The sequence below is a fragment of the Hippocampus guttulatus genome, chromosome 15 (genome assembly GCF_054856545.1).
Source record: "Hippocampus guttulatus isolate MCC_2025c chromosome 15, RoL_Hgut_1.0, whole genome shotgun sequence".
Taxonomy (NCBI): domain Eukaryota; kingdom Metazoa; phylum Chordata; class Actinopteri; order Syngnathiformes; family Syngnathidae; genus Hippocampus; species Hippocampus guttulatus.
This window is the reverse complement of record NC_141275.1, coordinates 6,266,411-6,286,251: the sequence shown is the minus strand read 5'-3', so window position 1 is coordinate 6,286,251 and position 19,841 is coordinate 6,266,411. Positions and strand designations below refer to the sequence as shown.

At 41.3% G+C, this 19,841-nt stretch overlaps 1 protein-coding gene across 1 annotated transcript in view; it reads right to left on the bottom strand.

Moving 5' to 3' along the window:
* rnf43 (ring finger protein 43) overlaps window positions 1-19,841 on the bottom strand; it is an 88,029-nt gene that overhangs the window by 32,615 nt on the left and 35,573 nt on the right. Inside the window, exon 2 of the mRNA XM_086131766.1 lies at window positions 4,775-4,888. Coding sequence (XP_085987892.1) covers window positions 4,775-4,888 — 114 coding nt within the window. The remainder of the gene's footprint in view (window positions 1-4,774; window positions 4,889-19,841) is intronic.

The following is a 19,841-nucleotide window of genomic DNA, read 5'->3' as shown; positions in this document are numbered from 1 at the left end:
GTGACCGCTAATGTTTTGACTCATCTCTGTGATCACTCTCACCGTCATGATAATTTTAAGTCAATTTTGTGGGCTCCTAAAGTATGAGAAATAATTGTTGTTGTTGCTGTTCACGGTTTGTAATGTGTAAAAAGTACTGTATTGGCCCGAATATAAGACGGCCCTGATTATAAAACGACCCCCTTTTTCAAGACTCAAGTTTGAAAAAAAAAACTTTTTGAACACCAAATTAATTTTTATACAGAAAATAATACATCTGAAACAAATGATTATAACAATATATTTGAGAGAAAAAGCATGTTATTTTGCCTAATTCAAATATTAATATTTAAATATGTAAACTAAAGTGCAATCACGTTCGTAAATGAATAGCTTCTGGTTTTTGAAATGTAAATGACATCATAACTTCTCCTCAGCTGCCGGTTAACCTGGCTGATCTTCGACCCACCTTTCTCCAGATTGCCACTACGTTTCTCCATTTTCTGTTATCTCTTCTATTATTTTCTTCTCTTTTCTTTCTTACCGCTATTTTTTATTTTTCTTCTTCGTGACAGGGGTTCACTTTGGCCCGGGAGTCAAGTTCAGCATTCGCTTCATTGATATCTAGCGTCGTGAATGGGTATCATGTCTAGACCCCGAATATAAGACGACCCCACTTTTTCAGTCTTATTTCAATGCAAAAAACACCGTCTTATATTCGGGCTAATACGGTACTTCGGGTGGCAGATGTGGGGGGGGTGGGGGGGGGGGTTTGCATTTAAAATGTATTTACTGTATATAGGTATCTGTATTTTTTTAATGTATATTTCTTTTCCTAAATTTGAATAAAATTCTCTCTCTGTTGTCCTTCGCTTTCGTTTTCCTTCCATTCTGCCGAGATGAAACTGTCTGAACAATGCACATCAACTACAGTGGCCTAAGTTAACGATATCCCAATATTGCCAAAAGAACTCAAAAACTTAAATCATAGTTATTGTACTCGCTCACGCACTGCCATAGCGGGTGCAACACCTAACCCAAATATAGTTTGTAAGGTTAAAATATGAAACATTCACCGTGGTGTTTATTGGTTTCACTTTTATAGCAGTCCCTTCGTTCTACCAATGAGAATCTGGTCGAAAAATAAACATTGCTGAAGTTAAAAAAAAAAAAATCTGAACAAACAAGAACCACATCAACAAGGTTTTACAGCAGAGCAGCAAGTGGAAACTCGAATCGATATATCATATTGTATTACAGCTCACAATGTAAACAATGTAATGCTTGTTGGGGGTTTGTTAATTCATCTTGTCTTACTTTGGGACTTTGCCAGAGCACTTGCACAGGTGCGTCTTTACACTAGTATTTGTGAAAACAAATGTCCCTTCTGAAACAGAAGCATCTGTCATTAATTACATGGTGTAGCTTGTAGAGGAGTGAAAACTGCCTTTTGTCAAAAAAAAACAAAAAACAACAACAACAAAAAAGTAGAAATGTAAAGCAAATAATGTTGGTTTGTAGGTTGCTGTTCTGTGCTACTATTTGCATTTTTTACATGTCATGATTGCATCGTTGCTAAGCTGTGACCGAAAGGAAAACAATGCTCCTGTCTTCTCAAAAAGTGAATCATTTTTCTGAAAGCGTTTGAAAATTTTGGACAGTCGTCTTCAGGAAGCACGATCCCGATAACGCACAAAGATCTACGCGAGTGCACAGCAAAAGCCGAGTTGACGACAACAGGATTACGGCACAATCGCGGCAAAGCCCTTTTCATCAGAGGAGTTAGAATCAATAAGCGAGGCTTTCTATAAGAGTAGACAGGTTCAGACATGGGCCAAAACCCTCAATCAGTGTGAGGGTTGCTCTCACAAAAACGATGGGGATTCTTTGTGATGGAGCTGGTTTGTGTCTGAATGAATGAAAAGTCAGTCAAACCTCCCAAACATAAAACTGTGCTTTGAACTTTGTAGATTACAGCATTTATTCAGAGCAAAGTACAGGAAGCCTCTTGTGGAGTTTAGACTCGGCCTCTTGGCACCGCTGCAATGTCTTTGCCCGATGAATCATGCGTTGCTCTGAGAACTGTTTCAAGGCTTAGTGTCAACAAAAACAAACAAACAAACAAAAAAAGCCAATAACAGAACACCTCCAATACAGTCTGATGGTTGGGTAAGAGAGTAATTAAGTTGCTTGAGTTTATGTAACGTCACTGAAGCGACAGTTTGGATTCAGGCACATGAATGAATGAACAATTGAATGAAGCAACAGTGACTGAATAAGAGGTGGCTGGCTGGCCTGGAACAGATGTGTACAGTCATTCCATTCATTTTGAATCAACTTTTTATCCATCCATCCATGATCCGAACCACTTATCCTCACGAGTGGCATGCGGGAGCCTATCCCAGCAGTTTTTGAGCGGTAGGAGGGTACACCCTAGACTGGTTGCCAGCCAATCGCACGGCCCACACAGACAAACAACAACCATTCACACTCACAATCCCCCCCTAGATGCAATTTAGAGTGTGCAATGAACCTGCTACGCATGTTTTTGGGATGTAGGAAGAAACCGGAGTACCCGGAGAAAACCCACACAGCACGGGGAGAACACGCAAACCCCACACGGGGAAGGCAGTTGTGCTAATCAGATTTCCACCGTGCTGCCCATAAACTTTGGGCTACATTCAGCATAAGTATCAGTTCTTCCTCATTTCTGAGATGAGAAACACGTGGAGTTAAAAAGTGAATCAATTATAACACCATTTTACAAAAACACATGCAGCTATTTAAAATAAATTAAATAAAATGCTAAATCGCTTATCCTGTTGAGGGCCATTGCAGGGGTGGTAGACCACATGCTAGACTAGTGAAATGAAATGTGCTTGAATGGGAAGTGGCTGCACAGAAGTGGGCTATGTGAACCACTAACCTTGCCACTTTAGTCCTGGCTAAACATTTTTAATGGTTAAGGATACACTAAATAAACGGTCAAGAGGTCTCTTTCTCAGTGTGACTCTCATTAGATTTTTCTCTCCACCAAATGAACCGTCACCCCACCAACTCCTTTGTCTCTTGTTACTTTTGAACGCTGCACCAATGTTGAAATAGAAAGGCATTCCAGAATGTTGTGCTGATTAGCTACGGAGGTAGTTACAGTCATATCGGTTTCTGTGCAAACGGGACAGCTGGAATGGTTGATCCTTGTTTTGATTTAGCTCTTGAAAGGGTCCCCATTCGACATGCGCGCGCAGGTGTACCGAAAGATGTGGGCGATCGATGTATATTATATTATTTTAACGTTTTCCGGATAGTCCAGAATCATTCCCTGGCTATGTGTATGTGTGTACCAGTAGAGGGTAGCATTTGACGGCCATATATACCAATACACAACCTGTTCTGTCCAGTTGGAGAAAGAGTTGTACTTGTGGACCGAGCAAAGTCGTATTAATGTTTGGAATCACTGCAGAGGCACAGACTAACTCGAGTGGTTCGGAGAGGGAGGAAAAGAAGTAGCAGCTCCTTCACAATTAGAAAGCAAGTGAACATCAATGCCAGGTTTGGCCTCACTGTGTGTCTGAGAATACCGAGTGCACCTCCCCAAAAAAATGAAGACAAAGTATAATCATAAAAATTGGCAGCTTCACGTTATTTAGTTTGCAGTCTATTTTTAGTGTGTGTGTGTGTGTGTGTGTGTGTGTGCGTGTGGTGCAAAATGAACCCTCTGTGGGCATCAGAGTATCTATAGATCAGAGGGGTGTGTTACAGTCAGACTAAACTGTAAACAAGTCTCATTCAAAGAACCGCACATCCAAACCATCTGACTCATCCTTTTCAAAGGAGGGCAAACTAACCAAGCAGCTGCATGATGAATCCCCCCCAAAAAAAGTCTAAGACCAAAAGTGCGGAAGCAAGGATGCAGGTGGTTGGAGTGGAGCTTCTATTGGCGTGCATATTTTACAGACCACAATAACAACAACAACAACAGGAACAAGAACGCCTTCCCGCCTCCCCTCCTCTTGATTTCAAAGGCGGGAGGGAGGAAGCGCTCGGACTGTGCTTCGTTCACGGGACAACACAGTGATGCCATTAAGGCTTTAATCAAAACCATTTCTGCATTAAGCCTAGAGTGACATCCATCCCTCCCCTTTCTTTGGTTCCCAGTGAGAGAGCAAACAGGAGGAGGACGACGGCAAATGTGTGGGAATGTCTCAACATCATCACCATGGCGGCCAGCTCGACAACATGGCTTTAAATTAGGGGAAAAGAAAACACCAGCTAAAAAAGGCAGTCCCCCCCTAACTATACTCCTGCCTGCTAATTTGTGCCACCACTTGAAAAAGGAGAAAAATAGCAACAGTTTTAAATCACACTCCTTTTAAGTTAGCGTGCGCATGGAAGAATACTTAAACACAAGGGAGATCCAGGTCACTTGCACATACGTCTTAACCGTTGTGGCTCTAAGTTCTGGCTGCTCTCATATTAGAGGGAAGCAGAAATGGAGATGGCCTATGCTCTGGATCTGATGGGCTGAGACGGGACAAGTGACAGCTGGCCTTGAAAGTCTCGTATCCACAGCCATGGCTCACCGCCACATGCTTCGCAGCACCTCTGATCTAAGCCCACTCCCCTATGCGAAAGCCATCACCATCCTCTTCCAAATCATTCCCATTTTCTCTTTTAAGTTTAAGAGCGGAATCAGATGTGGAATGATGATACCAAATGACGGACGGGTTGCCACAGCGGAAAGGGAAATAAGTCGATGAAAGCGTTGCGACAGGAATGAAGATTTGGTTTCTACCTTATCCAGCAGCGGCAGACAGCGAGGAACCCTCTGCTCCAGTTTGACGATGGTGATGAAGTCGCTCTCTTGCCGTTCATCTTCGCTTGTGTTGCACAGTGACAGAGGGTGGTACTGCACAAAAAAACACAAAGGCACAGTTTACAATCTTCCAATGTATCGGTGGAAGAAATAGAACAACAAATAAAAGGTAATGAAGGATGTTTGTTTGTTTGAACATATAAAACACAATACAACAACAAATTGACAAAAAGTGAATGCAAGGAAAAATTGTAAAAAGGAAAAGAAAAAAACAGTCATCACAATTCTATGTTCAAAGGAGTAGGAAGAAGAAAGAAACTTATCTCGTCCTACCCCTTGTTATGTCGCAACACATGACTTTTTCAATACAAAAATAAAGGAAAAATCAACATATCATCAATGCTTTTATCCTTATGTGTACTGTACTTATCTCTCTATACAGCTCTCGGTTTGTATATACCTACTCTTCCATATTTTTATATCAATTTTCTCATATTCATCATACTACATTTCATTAATACATTTAATAAGCTGATCAATGAAATTCTGATGTATTAGTATATGTTATAGATATTTTAAAAATGTCAAAAAAATAAACGAAAAAAACGAGAAAAAAAAGGTAAAATGGCCACCGCCTGGAATGGACAAAAATGCCTAACTAAAATTTGGGGTTGACTTCCCCTTTAAGTTTGACCAATAAAAGCTTGCGCAATACTTTATTATAGGTATGGCGTTTCAGAAAAAAACCCTCCACCTATATATTATTGCTATTGTTGTATCATATGATTATTCTGAATTATGAAAACCTGATGTGGCAGAGGAAAAGAAAACAAGGGCCAATTTGGAATTGGCACAAAAAAGTTAATGAAAAATAGTTTACATGCATCTTTGATTTAAAAAAAAATGGACACATTTGTTGACCAGTGGAATATGCAAAACCGGGAATAAGCCTAAAGACCAGAACGATTCGGTGAATTATCTTGATATCGCAATGTATTGTATCGTTACGGTACACTTGCATCAAGTCCCAGCAATGTAGCTTACCAATGGAATGTCTCAATTTTCTAAAATCAACAGCAAAAACACAGTTCGTGATACGTTATCTGACAAACCTTCATTAGTTGCCAGAGGTGTCATCAAACACCCACTACTGATGTATGAAAGTTGAATTTCATTTTTCTACCAGTATATCGAAATCGCTGTATTGTCTACAATATACTGCTGGCAAAATTTTGTGTTCATATGTGAGTTACTCTGTGATTTTGTTCACTCTCTACATGAGAGTTGTATCTCTAATACAGTCTTGAATATTGGATATTATGCATGTTTATGACTGTGGCTTAACTGAGAGGTGCTTCCTAATATCTATTTCCAATCTAAATTTGAATTTGAAGTGTCCGGTGCGGAGATAATAGACCTGCTATTTTGAATCAAAGTGCATCATCTTTTGATATTGGTTACGACCAATGGATGTTTTAATCCTTTCAGGGACAGCGGTGACTACAGTGAACAGCCTATCATGTTATCAGGTTATAGGTTATCATTATTGGTGCATGAAAGGGTTAAATGAAAAAAAAAAAACACTTCCAATGGAGATTCACTGCACGTACTTTACAACTGTTTATCAGTAAACGGTAAACCATCCCTAACCCCAACTCAAAAATTATTTTGACACTCTTTAAAATGGAAATGGACCAAAAAAATAAAATAAATACATAAATAAATAATAATACGGGACAGACCTGAACTGAACTGAACTGAACCATGCTTAGTAGAATGAATAGAGCTCACAGGTTAACCCACCCCAGCAAAGTGGTCCCACCCTGCCGGACCATGCACTGACCCATGTTGGCCTGCTCCTGCCCCGTTCGGCCTCTTCATGTGGCTGTGTGGGCTGAGATCAACGGGGCTGCCCCTAGTCTTACCCAGCGGAAATCCCTAAATTAAACCCCCCGCGCCGCTTCCCCAAGGGGTGACATCAACAGCTGGCACCCCGGTCAAGGGGGATTTGACGTAATGTTCTGCAAAGGGCTGGTGCTTGTCTGTCAGAGAGCGGAAGCAAAAGAAGGAGGGAAAACAGCAGGCTTGAAAAAAGGAGAGGAAAAGCAAGTGGAGGAGTAAGATGGAAAAATCAAGAGAGCAATGGATTGCACTCATCAGTAAAACTAGACAGCTAGAACTAAGAGTGAACCAACTGACAAAGGGGAGGTACAGAGATTGGAATTCTTTACCCCTCACATTCTTGCTGACACCCCCCCCCCCCCCCCCCCCCAATACAACCAATGCCCACCCATCGTAGTAATGCAGCAACCACTGGCCTGGCCTGCATACTGTGCTGCCATATGCCGCTTCCACCCCGCAATTTACAAGGTCGATGTGAAAGGCTTACAGTTTAACTTGGCCCCTAACAAACAAAAGGGAAGCCCATTTTACAAGATGGTTTCATGATGGCTTGACCTCCACTTTTGTTAAGTATTAGCTCTGTATGAGATGTTGAAAAGGAGTCATAGGCAGTTAAAAAAAAAAAAAAAGTTTTTACTGAAACGTGACAGTGCTTTTTAAATCGCCTCGCTCTCGTCCCAATTGCTGACACTTCTGAGACACAATGAGAATCGGGGATGTTGAATTTACCTGTGTAGTTCAATATCGGAAATCAAATGTATATCGGAAATCAAATGTCCCTGAAGTCATAGCAATCAGAATTCAAACAGGAGTTTGTTAAAAAAAAAAAAATCAAGAAATAAAGAAATAGCTGCAATGTTTTTTTTTCCAGAACTGTTACAGCTATAAATGACAAGGTACGGTAACATCTATATTGCGCACAAAAAAATTAAAAACTAAAAATTTTAAAATGAAAATATTTCAAATACCTGATGCGCAAGAAAAAAGTAAAGCCACTTTTGAAATCAGCACCAAAAGATGAATGATGGACCCATAAAGCCGTCTCTGATTTAGATTTGTTGTTGACCAGTGAAATGATTGAGCACACTTTCGATCGCTTTTACCCTTTTAACAGTAGCCAACTTCTTTCTACCACTATTAAAAAGACCAATATAACCTATGAAGTTTATGTATTAAGTATTTTATTCCAGACCATGTTGTTCTTCTGTAGCAACAAGCTTCTGCCTTGATTGTTACTCCATAAAAGTGGTTAGGACTGCACGACTGTCCGTGTTTTATGTTATGTGTTGCGTTTATTATTTTACTTTATGTTAACTGTTTTGTGAAGCGCTTTGTTACAGCCGTCGCTGTTGTGAAAGCGCTATATAAATCAGCATGTATTGTATTGTATCTCTTTATGGTTTATTACTAGTAATAAATATACCCTATTTGCAGCCGCAAAAACGTATACAGGCGTCCATGTCGTTCAGTGAGTGCGCGTCGCCATTGCTATCGCTTAGTGAATTCCCAACATGGCCGCCAAAGCCTATGAAATATCAGCAACTCCCAATCAGAGGAAAACTGTTTTCTTCCATATTCTATTTGAGGGGAAAAGCAAATCCACATATTTCATATTATGGATAAGATAAGATAAGAAATCTTTTATTAGTCTCACAATGGAGAAATTCCCAATTCACAGCAGGATAAATCGGACCATTCAAGATCCGGGGCATTTTTCAACCGACTAAAATAGCTTGAAAAAGGACATTCTGAGCATTCCAAATCTAAATTATCTTTCAAACCTGATTAAAGGACAGAACAATTTATAGTGGCATGCACCATTGAAAAAACACCTGTGCAAAGTTTGACTATAATTCTGCTGTATTTTCATTATCTTTAAGGAAAAGCAAAGTTTTCTAAATCCGAACATGACCGGAATGTCTATTACAGACATGCCCACACCGCTTCGAATCAGCCGTGTAAAACCGTGGGTGTCATCATACACTGAATAGTCACACTGCCGTCAAGGTAGAAACTGCATCGGGACAGACCGGAACGTCTTCATTTGTTTTTTTGTGTGGCCTTGAGAAAAAAGGGGCCTGGGAAACCAAATCACCAAGTCTCCATTTCACAGAGACAAGAAACCACAGGGCACGCAAAACAGTTCCCCACAGACTGTTAACAATGCTCACTCCTCCAGTCCGCCTCCTCCTCATCTGTCTAGATCTGTTGCAAACTGACGGGGACATGTCCCTTGGCTCTTTTGTAGCCACGATTAAAGGCATTCTTTTCCAGTTCAATCAAAGGCTGTTACAAAAATATTCTGAGGCAAGACACTAACAGCTTCAAAAACAAATACATGGACAGAAAAAGAGGGGGGAAAAAATAAATAGTAGCTGTGGTGAGAAGTCAATAATATTTTCCCCTTGCTTAGGCCTGCGGATGTTCTTTTTTCATTTGCCAATAATCAGCGAGAGGGCTCGCTAGTTCATCTGTTGCCAGCCAGCGTTGGAGGAAAGGAAGCTCATCAGTCTCCACCAATCAATGACTAGCGGTTCATCGTCTTTTGAAAAAAGAACGGGTGGATTGAGAACTCGATGACGTGTCATTTACGGTAATGTTGAAAGACTCGCTCCCTCACTCAAACGCGTGTTTAATTGAAAAGAGTGTCAACAAGAGAAATGTCGCTCACCTGATTTTTTTTTTTTTTGCTTTGTGTTGCGAGCCAAAATTTGAAGTATGAGTAAGTTTTAGATACAGGGAAGTGCGGGCGGGGGGAAGCAATTGGATACACAGTCAGCTGTTTGTTGAACAGGTCAAACACACAAATCCGAAATTCCAGCACAGGCCAACCTGACTCCAGCTCCCTATTGCCACTCAATAGGCCACGCCCCTTAAAACCCCACACTTAACACAAGAATACACCACTTTATAAAACCAGTTGTTTTCTCTATGATTGTGTTCATACAATAGAGTTAGGGCCAAAAATGAACTGAAATAAACCAAATCATAATGTAGTAGAATACGATTTTCAAATCGTGAAGGCTGCAAATTGGGAAAAAAATTAAATCATTTTAGTCAGGTGATAGGTTTCCTATTTCATGATATGTGATCAATTGAAATGATAAAGCCACAGTTCTTTTTTTTTTGCTTTAGTGTTGTAATTTGGTTTGTGAGTTGATGATTTATGATTACATCACGCTTGACAGTGAACGTTTAAAAAACCTGAAGTCAAAGTCTTGACCAAGTTAACAATTAATTGAAGTCGAAATGAAATTCATCTTGAATAAATCTGAAATTCAGATTCATTTATCGCGTGTGTTTGTTCAGAAATAAATGGGAAGAGGAGATTGGGGGAAAAAAGTATTTTAAATCACAATTGCAATATTTAGAGGGGGTGGGAAAGAAAGGCAATTTGATTCTTTTTCAAAATCATTCAGCCCGATATAAAGTGCAAGCTTCATTAAAAATCCAAAATCTAATTTTGGGGGGAAAAAAGGGGGGGTGCGGGGGGGGGGCTCGAACAGAATAATGACATTTTAATTTCTTTCAAATATTTGATATAGGTGTCAACTGAGAAACAAATTGAATTAAACTTGTTCAAGTATCACAGTATACTAAATAATGTAGGTTGGACAATTCTTGAGATACTTAGCCATAAATGCAGTGTTTGAGCTGGGCAGATCAGGTTTGCGCATATCAGCAAGTACTGCAATTCAATTTTAATATCCAGAACCGAGATAAACACGCGCACACATTCGTTCTAGATTGATTCGCAAGTTACTCAGTCCCAAAAACCTGCCGTAAGTAGCCTTCTTCAAAACGCCCCAGCTCCTTTTGTGCTCCCAAAGCTTTACAGGCGAGCACATAATTGAATCCATCATAGAAAGAACTGACATTTGTTGCTTGCAAAAATGTTGGCCTCTTAGCTGGCACCTGAATGGAAAGTAGGCTGATTGCTGGAGATACATTTTTGGTGTGCCCATAACACACCCACAAACAATTTCAAAAATTATGATGCCCTTGTTGAGTCATACAGGATCAACATCAAAGATGGAAGCGCCCCGAATAATAGGCCAAGTTTGTTGCTAGAGGCGCACATGCATGTGCTTGCATGTGAACATACAATATCCACAAATGCTGCGCAGTCGTACCGAGAGACGCAAAACGATCATGTAACACGTTAACTTAAAATGTCCCGACGAGGGATTAAATACTGTCTGCTTTGATAATTGGACAAGGCTTGGTGCAGCCCACAGCGCGCGTGTGTGTGTGTGTGTGTCAATATTGCATGTTGAGTTCAAAAGAGAAAGCAGAGTGCTACCACCGGTTTGTTTCTCAATTATCACATTTGTCCTTGGCCTAATCAACCAGCAGCGGAACCTTTGCGAGTCGAGTGTGGTCGAAGCTCGAGTCGGAGAAGCTCCGGTTTACGCGGGACCCGAATGAGGAAAAGCAGTATAGAAAATGAATAGATGCGTGGAGGTAACATTCGGATGCTGTCTGGTAGGGCTGGATCAGTTTGAAAAATAATCAAATTGATTGCTCCCGGTTCAATTTGGCGATTGCGATTTTATATGTGATTTTTTTTTTCAAGGTCCCTTTCCCGTTTACTTGTGAACAAACACGGGCAATTCCGGTATCAATATATTAATATCAACGATGTCAATATCAACCATATCCGATTTATTCTACATAAATCTTTTGGCCTTGTACGCTAAAAAAAGGCAAATGAACCTTAAAGAAATGTGAAAGACAATTTATTTGGTGAGTTCAATTTGAATGGTTCAACACTGACTTGCAGTCTTTTAACCCTTTTAACATGCTAAGATGTCCACTGTAGTAACCGCTGTCCCTAAAAGGGTTAAGCGTTCGCTCCGACAATTTCACAAAACCCCACCAAAGAAGCGATGTCACCCTATATCAGATTAAAAAAAAAGATTTTAAATATCACATCAACGTTTCATGTTTCACAAAACAATGATATGTAAACATGGGGACTGCACCGAATTTATTGAGAGAATGCAATCCGTGAGAAAGCATTAGTGGGATGACATTTCCCTACCCTGGCCCGCATTTACTTCATTTTTATCTGTTCTTCAAGATTTTTATGCGTGCCATCATTTCACTGCATAACTGACTTTTCTTATGATGGAACGGCGGCTGTACGTTTTTCTTTTGAAAAGTTTAGTGAACTACTTTTTATTTCTTTGCTTTCATATCTTAAATGTGTTTTATTTGTAAATGCATGCTTTTAAATGCATTTTTAATGATGTGACGCACCTTGTGTATGTAATGCGCTATATAAATAAAGCTTCCTAGCCTTGCCTATTGTGCAAGGAGGTAGTTAGCATTAATAAGGAGCAATTACATTGATTATACAATAAGTTGGGCGCCTGTGCATGTACTTTTTGCACGAGCCAACGTTCCGAGCCGAGCCTTGTCCCTTTGAACCGTGTTGTGTCCACATGAATGCAGCGCCGAAAGGTCATGTGCCAAGTGAAAAGTGGTCTTGGAAAGTGTCCGAATGGATACCTGTTATTAAATTTATGCCCCAGAACGTCACTTAAGCAAAATGGTCGTTTTAATCCATTCTCACGTGTACTTCGGAGTTGGGAAAAATATCCTCTTTGACTCTCTTTCATAGCATTTGGAAATAGCAAATGCAAGCAAACGAGCAGGAGACATGAGTGCTTCTGACCAGTTAAAAAAAAAAAAAAGGGTGCGTCTTCTCTGCCTCATTTCATCAACAGTTTCAGCCTGCATGCAGTAACATTTACCACAAAGAATGACTTGAAAATGAAATGTGATCCCATAATGAGACCTGAGTAATTAGCTTAATTTTCTTTGATGTGTTCGAAGGGAGGGTAGTTCATTAAAATGGTTTATATTCTCTAAAAGGCATGAGACTAAGAAGTCAAAGAGGTGAAAAGTTAAAGGGTGACGCGCGTTACAGAAAACTCACTTTAATGTGCTCAATCTAACAGCAAGTCCACCATTTTGAATTTACGATGGAAGTTTCAATGCTCCCCACACACCTGGTTCAAACGATCAGGATCATCATCGGGCTTCTACAGAGCCTGCTGATGAGCTGATCATTTCAATCAGGTGTGTGGAGAGCGGCCCTCGAGGGCTGATCGAAACCTGGGTGAAAACCTATGAAAGTTCGCACACACATCAGGCCTCGCAAAATCAGTTATATTTTTGAGGATTAATGTGCAGTTTCTTAAAAATGGCTCAGTGGTTCATCCAGTAGACCGATGAAATTACACCTGGGGACACTAAAAACGAATTGATCCAAGGCCAAGCATGATATCACGCAACCATCATTGGCTCTCAGTATTTGGATCTTTGACCAACTCAAATGGAACTGACTATATAGCTAGCAACTGTATCCCCCGATAGGTGAAATGTGTCAAGTCATGAAAAACGGAATCCATGACTAACTTCCTGTTCAGGTTAGTTTGACTCACTTTTTGTGAGCACCGCATCCATGCACACAATAAAACGTACGAAGGCTACCGACAACAACTTGGAGCGCTCCATCAGCCTCAGGCTAGCACTGCACGATACATTTCAAAGCTCCGAGTTCAACATCAACAACACTTCCCTGTCATAACAGTTCAGCGGCTTGCTAACCCAGCGGTTTGTTAGCATTGCAGTGATCCCTCTTCCATGTAGACACGGAGGCCACATCCACGCGTCCTCCAGGCTTCCTCTGGCCCTCCGCTGGCCTGCAGGATATCGCTCACGTTTCCACATCATGAAGAGACAAACGTCTAACTTTTCACATTGTCAATCACTTTTGTAAATCCGAAGCGGTGAGAAGTAGGGAAGTGGGTTTACCAAAGGGTACGCAAAGTAAAGAATAAACATTTTTATAGTGTGTCGAACTGCATCTGAAGCTGCTAAACCCACCTGCAGAGTTCACGTGAGGCTAGCTGCCCACTAGCTTTGTCGTACTCTTGATTAGTTCATGTCTGGTTACTGGTTACAACGTGAACAATTAGTGCTAAATCAGAGAAGGATGATGTGAGCTACAAAAGTGACTTTTTACTACTTACACTAAAAAGTGAAAAAAATAAAGAATTAAGTCACGTGCAATATGAATATGGCTGGCGGCATTTGTCGACTATTTGAGAGCAAGCATCCGTTTTATATGCCATGTCTAGACAAAGAAGAATTTCTATTTCAAAGAGATCTGAGGGTCCGTTTTGTATTGCATTGTTCTTTTTTGTTGTTGTTGTTGAATTCCTTGCCTCTCACGAGCTTGCTATATGGTAGTCAGATTGAGCCTAAATCCTTAGCATTGGAATCAAAACAAACATGTCTATTGAAATGATGCGGCCGCGGTCATGTGTGTTCCGCTGCATTTTGGACGTGCTCAACCGCTGGTGCATAATAGTAGATGTCATCCCCCACTAAGTCGCACAGAATAAACTACAGCTGACAGAGATACAGTAGGTCTGCCATGGGTGTGGTAGGACGCTTCCATGTATGTTTTTGGAAAATGGGAGGAAACCGGAATACCCGGAGAAAACCCACGCAGGCACGGGGAGAATGTGCAAACTCCACACAGGAAGGATGGAGCCGGAATCGAACCGTGCACCTCTGCACTGTGAGGCCGACATGCTAACCAGTCATCTACCGGGTAACACACACACACACACACATTTATATTTTGGAGTCTCACAGCTCTATATGTGTAAACATTGTAAAATATGCCATGCTAAACCATTAGAATATACACACTGCCACATTACACGTAAATCATCTGCCATAAACAAAGGGAGCATAGTTGACTGAATTAGACTTTAGACTTGGATGTGGTCTACCCAAAAATGTTCTTGGCACGCAAAAAAAAAAACAAAAAAACATTTAAAGATTCCAAACTAAAAAAAGCCTTCAGATGATAATTTTACCCTGTACGTCATAACCTAATATGTCACCGAGTAGGAAAAGACTATTTTTTTTTTGCTTTTCCCCTCCACTACTGATGTTAGAAAGAGAGGGAAAAGGAAACACAAAAAATAAATTAAAGGCTTTTCCACATTATTCGTGATCTTCTCCAGTGTTCATGTGGTATCCACTATCCGCACACTTAGCAACTCCTTAGCAACTCGCCAGTAAATAGTTGAAAACAGCATTTCTTATGTGGCCCTTTGCTGCTCAGAGCAAGTGATTCCCTACCAGCGTGCGGTGTTGGATCATAAGGTGAGTCATGGGAGATTTTTCAATTTCACTTGACTTCCCCATGTGATTCATTCATTGCAAATATACCTTCGTCTATCCGTCTACTCCAGCTTTACAGAGTTGTCCTGCGGGATAGGGTTGTATGTTCAATACAGAGAGGCGGGGTGGTCGGAGGGGTTAGCGGCGGTGTGGGCACGCGGCCAAAAGCATGGAGCTCCTCGTGGAATGCCATGGAAAAATGAGACAGGAATGCAGTCTCCACTGAGCAGTGTAAACAGGCTGGGCTGACAGAAATGCTGCCACGCCGCTTTGAAGTCGCTTCAATCTCCTCATCGCACAAAAAAAACAAAAAAAAACAGGCGCACACACACGCACCCACACACTCACAAAAAGAATGATTCTGGAAAATGTGCAAGGCATTCCACAGACACAGGTGATGTAAAGATGGACCAAATCTACTTTGTTGGGAGGGGCTACTGAAGTTCCACAAAAGCTTGTTATACTTCATGCTTGACATGACGAGTGAGATATGCATTCAATCTCACGAGACCTCAGTTCAACAAATAGTAGTGCCGAGAGGAATGTGATGCCAAATGCAGCCTTTTGAATGAAATGAAACGTATGTGGGGTGGTAAGGTGCATGTGGCTATCCTTGCACCTATGCATCACAGTCAGACACTCCGGATAAGTTAATGGAAGGCTCTAAATTGACACCTCAAGTACTTAAAAAAATGAGAACTTAATCCGTGTACACATTTGAACTGTGGCTTGGCCAATTTTATTTTTATTTTTGCCTTTTTTGGGGTGGAATTTTAATCTGCCAAATATGGGAATCTGCAACGGCCTCCAAAAAATAAATAAATAAATTCCATCTTGGTCCGGCCTTAGTTTCTGTATACAATGTCTAGTTCTCTTCTGTTGTGTCATTTTTACATTACAGTTCAACTGGGAATGACAAACAGCCCCGAGCAAGCATATTTGGCTTCACATTTGGAGAACAGCGAGCACAAGAGTGGGGAGGGAATTCTTTATAAAAACTCTGGAATTCTTTATAAAGTGTAATTTAGTAAGTTTAAATGCATCTGAATACCGTTAAATTGTGTTTAAAGCATGTGGGCGGGGTAAACCAACCAAAAGAACAATTGGCATGGTATTATATATGTTTTTACTCCATCTATTATGAACTAGCGACTGGAGGATGGTAAACGGAGGATGCCTTTACAACAAATCACGAGTGTGGAGGCAACGGCAGCTTGCAGACTATGAAGTCAAAATATTCCTCAGGGCAGTGTGTTTAACCCTTTGAGGGACAGCGGTTGCTACAGTGGACATCTTAACATGATGCCAGGTTACAGGGTGCATGAAAGGGGAAAGAACAACCGAGGAAATAAATAGTTTGGCCGCACATGTATTTACTGGGTAAAATGCAATCGACGATATTTGTAAAAGCAACAGAATGAAGACACACAAGCAACCATGACTGTTTTGTCTGCACCCATGCCTATGCGGACCCACACTGTCCATTCACACAAAAATACAGACGCCCACACTTGCCCCACTGAACAGGCAGCACTTCAAAGCTTCTGGCCCTCTGACTGGAGGGAATTTGACGACGCAACTATTAGAATAAGAATAAGAAAACCTTTATTGGTCTCACAATGGAGAAATTCCCAATTTACAGTAGCAAAGTTATGAAAGGAAGAAAGTGGAAGAACAAAAAGTATAGGAGCCGCTGTAAAGGCAGCCACTCTCTTTGACTGTATAATTGCACCCGCCTACTCCTAACATATACCATACACTATTCTGTCAGCGCTGGCCTTTCAAAAATCTTTGTTGAACGTGCAGCGGTGATATCAGACTAAGAATGTCTCCGGAGTAGACAGCAGACATGCAGGCACCGGAGCCTCTACCTCACTGTTGGAGCCAGCAGGCTGTGGAATCCACTCAAGTGGGCAGGTAAACACATAAAACAGTTGCCCTTTGGAACACCACTCTCATCATTCTGCCGTTCCATCCAAAGTGTACGTGAACATTTTTTTTTTTTTTGTTGATTCTCATCAAAGAGGTGCAAGCGTACAAAGTTTTGGAGACATACGGTAGTTTATGCTGGGTACAGTAAAACCTTGAAGGCCTTTCCCACCAAAACAGTCCTTTTAAAAACATATTTGACCATGTTTTGGCCTTTTCCCGTGCCATGATAATATTTGTCAAGAGAGGGCGTGGTGTGCTACTAATGAAAAATTTGGGCGATGAGGAACGACGACATCGTGCAAACCGTGCGAACGCCGAAAATGCCCGGGACTCGTACATGTAATGCTCGGTTGCATTTTAGTTTATCATTCAACCACTGAATCCCGAATCCATTCGAATGGGTTACTACGAACTGTACCTCGTCCCAAAAATTAAAAGTCCAATTTGATCAAATGGTAAATGTTAAACAGGGTATATATCATGCTTATGTACACCAAATGTTGTCCAGAGCGCTTTACCAAGCCTTTCTCGAAAACGGATCTAAGAGTACACATGCAGCCGTTAACCTACGGGAAGGTTACCCTTTCAAATCATTTACTTTTAATTTCCAGGATTCCGCTCCAGACACTGACCAATGGCACATCAGAGGGTATTTTTTCCTCTTTTGATAAAGTTTTAAATCCATTAGTTGTCTGTCGCACCAGCCAGCAAGCACTAAGCTAACTATCTCTACGCTCCAACATCTAAGTTCGCAAACTCCCTTCGTGCTCGCACGGCATCAGAGGCAAACAGTGAGGTAAAGACAAAGGGGTTGATACGCTGCCTGAGTCGCCATTATTGTCAATTGCACAGTGGTGACCCATGGACGATGGAACTTGTGCGTCATCTGCCTTTTGAGTATCCCCCAGATACTACGATTTCCACAATTGTGTGAGTAGCAAGATGTAACTTGCAGAGATGGGCATCGTCAGACCGGTCAGTTCGTCAGTGAGCTGTCGTCACTAATTCAGGCATCTCCCTTGCATGCTGTTCCCACTGTCGATGTACTCTTAAGGGACAAAAGTTGCTTGAGCGCTAATATTGCCTGTACTTTTTCAAGCGACGTCAAATAAAACACAGACCTATTGAGCAATAGCTGCCCCTGCAATTGGTGACATGGGGCGAGATGTTCTCTCATTGTTTTGCAGGACTGCACTAACTGCGTAAGTTAAGATGCACAGATCAACAGCACTCAGTTCTGGATGCAGTGGACAAACCAAGCAATGCTAACTGACAGTATCTCACCCTAAACATTGAGCAAAGTTAGGTGACACATCCAAAATATCGCTCCAAGTCCCACGGAGAATGAGGTGGTTTGACAAAGATGGCATTATTTATACATTCTTCCTCATTAAAATATTTTTGGCATGTAATTACAGAAGAGGCTCTGCGTATTGAGCTTAGAAAAATTCTCCCTCAAACTGTAAAACAAAACAAACAACAAAAAAACCACACATGGCGCCTTTCTACCACGGCGGCAACGATCTGATGTCGTGCTTCCTACTTGCAACAGTCGTCTGCGCTGCCTCTGTGAGATGAAAGGTAAACGAGAGTCTAGAGTTAGTCTGTCATCAATGCTATGCAGTCAAATCACATGCAGGCTTTTAAATTGGCACTTGCTGGTGTATTCTGGTACTCGGACAAATCTCTTCACTCAAGGCATTTTGCCGGTGGTTTACCGGGCAACCACCACCGCGAGTAGACACAACTCTCCTTGGTCACGAGGCTAACTCGAGGAAGGCTACAGTTTATCTTTGCCCTGTCTGCTAACCTGGAAGCTCGAAAAACGTGCAGACTAAACTCCGTTTATGGTCTGACGGCGGAAGTGGTTGAAAAGTTGGCGCCGCATAACTGTGGAGCAGAGTGACAAAAGTTGCCTTACTGGTGCTTCTGGATGTGTGCTGGAGTTTATCGAGGCAGGTTTGAGAATGCATTGATGTCATTTTCGACTGCATTAGTAGTCTAGGAAGCATGCAAATGTCACAAGAGCAATGAATGACATTTTCTTTGTCATTTAGTGTCATTTTAATCTTTTTTTTTTTAATTGCACCATTTTGCGGTGCCAGTAATAGGGAAAAAAACAAGAGAACATCACCATAGGACTAGAACATTTGCTCAAGAAAATGGTACGGCTTTGAAGTTATGATTGATTGGAACAATAGTTAACTTCTATTATGACAGGAATGCATTCATCTTCGATTTTCAGTGGCATTTATGCTCATTTGGATGAGGAAATGGAGATGGATGATATCCCGGGAGTGAGTTAGGACTCGGCAATTAATCAAAATCTGATCATGATTTCTATTTTGTCTTTTCACGATCATAAAAAAAAAAAATAACCCAAAAAATGTAATTCAATCAAAAACACTTGGTTTGTGTTTACAAGTTCCAAGTTGTGAAAGCACCCTGAATGCACTTGTGTTGCTCGCACCAAGCATGTGACCTGTTAATTCCCCCCTACCCCCTCCCGTTGTTTATTGTAAAACTAAACGCACAACTTTTATTTCGATATAACTTCATTTGTCTCTGGCGTTCCTGTGTGGAGTTTGCATGTTCTTCCCGTGCATGTGTGGCTTTTCTCCGGGTACTCCGGTTTCCTCCCACATTCCAAAAACATGCAATGCGGGTTAACACTCTAAATTGACCCTTGGTGTGAGTGTGAGCGCGAATGGTTGTTCGTCTATGTCTGCCCTGCGATTGGCTGGCAACCGGTTCAGGGTGTCCCCCGCCTACTGCCTGAAGACGGCTGGGATAGGCTCCAGCATGCCCCGCGACCCTTGTGGGGATAAAGCGGCTCAGAAAATGGTTGGATGGATGGCTATTATGAATGGGAGTGTGTGTGACAGGCCACAATATGAATAAAACGTACTTACTCAATTCTGAACAATATGAATTATGTAGATACGTTTCAGGGTTGTCTGTGAATGAAATTTACACCAGGGAAAAAAACAGCCTGATCAGA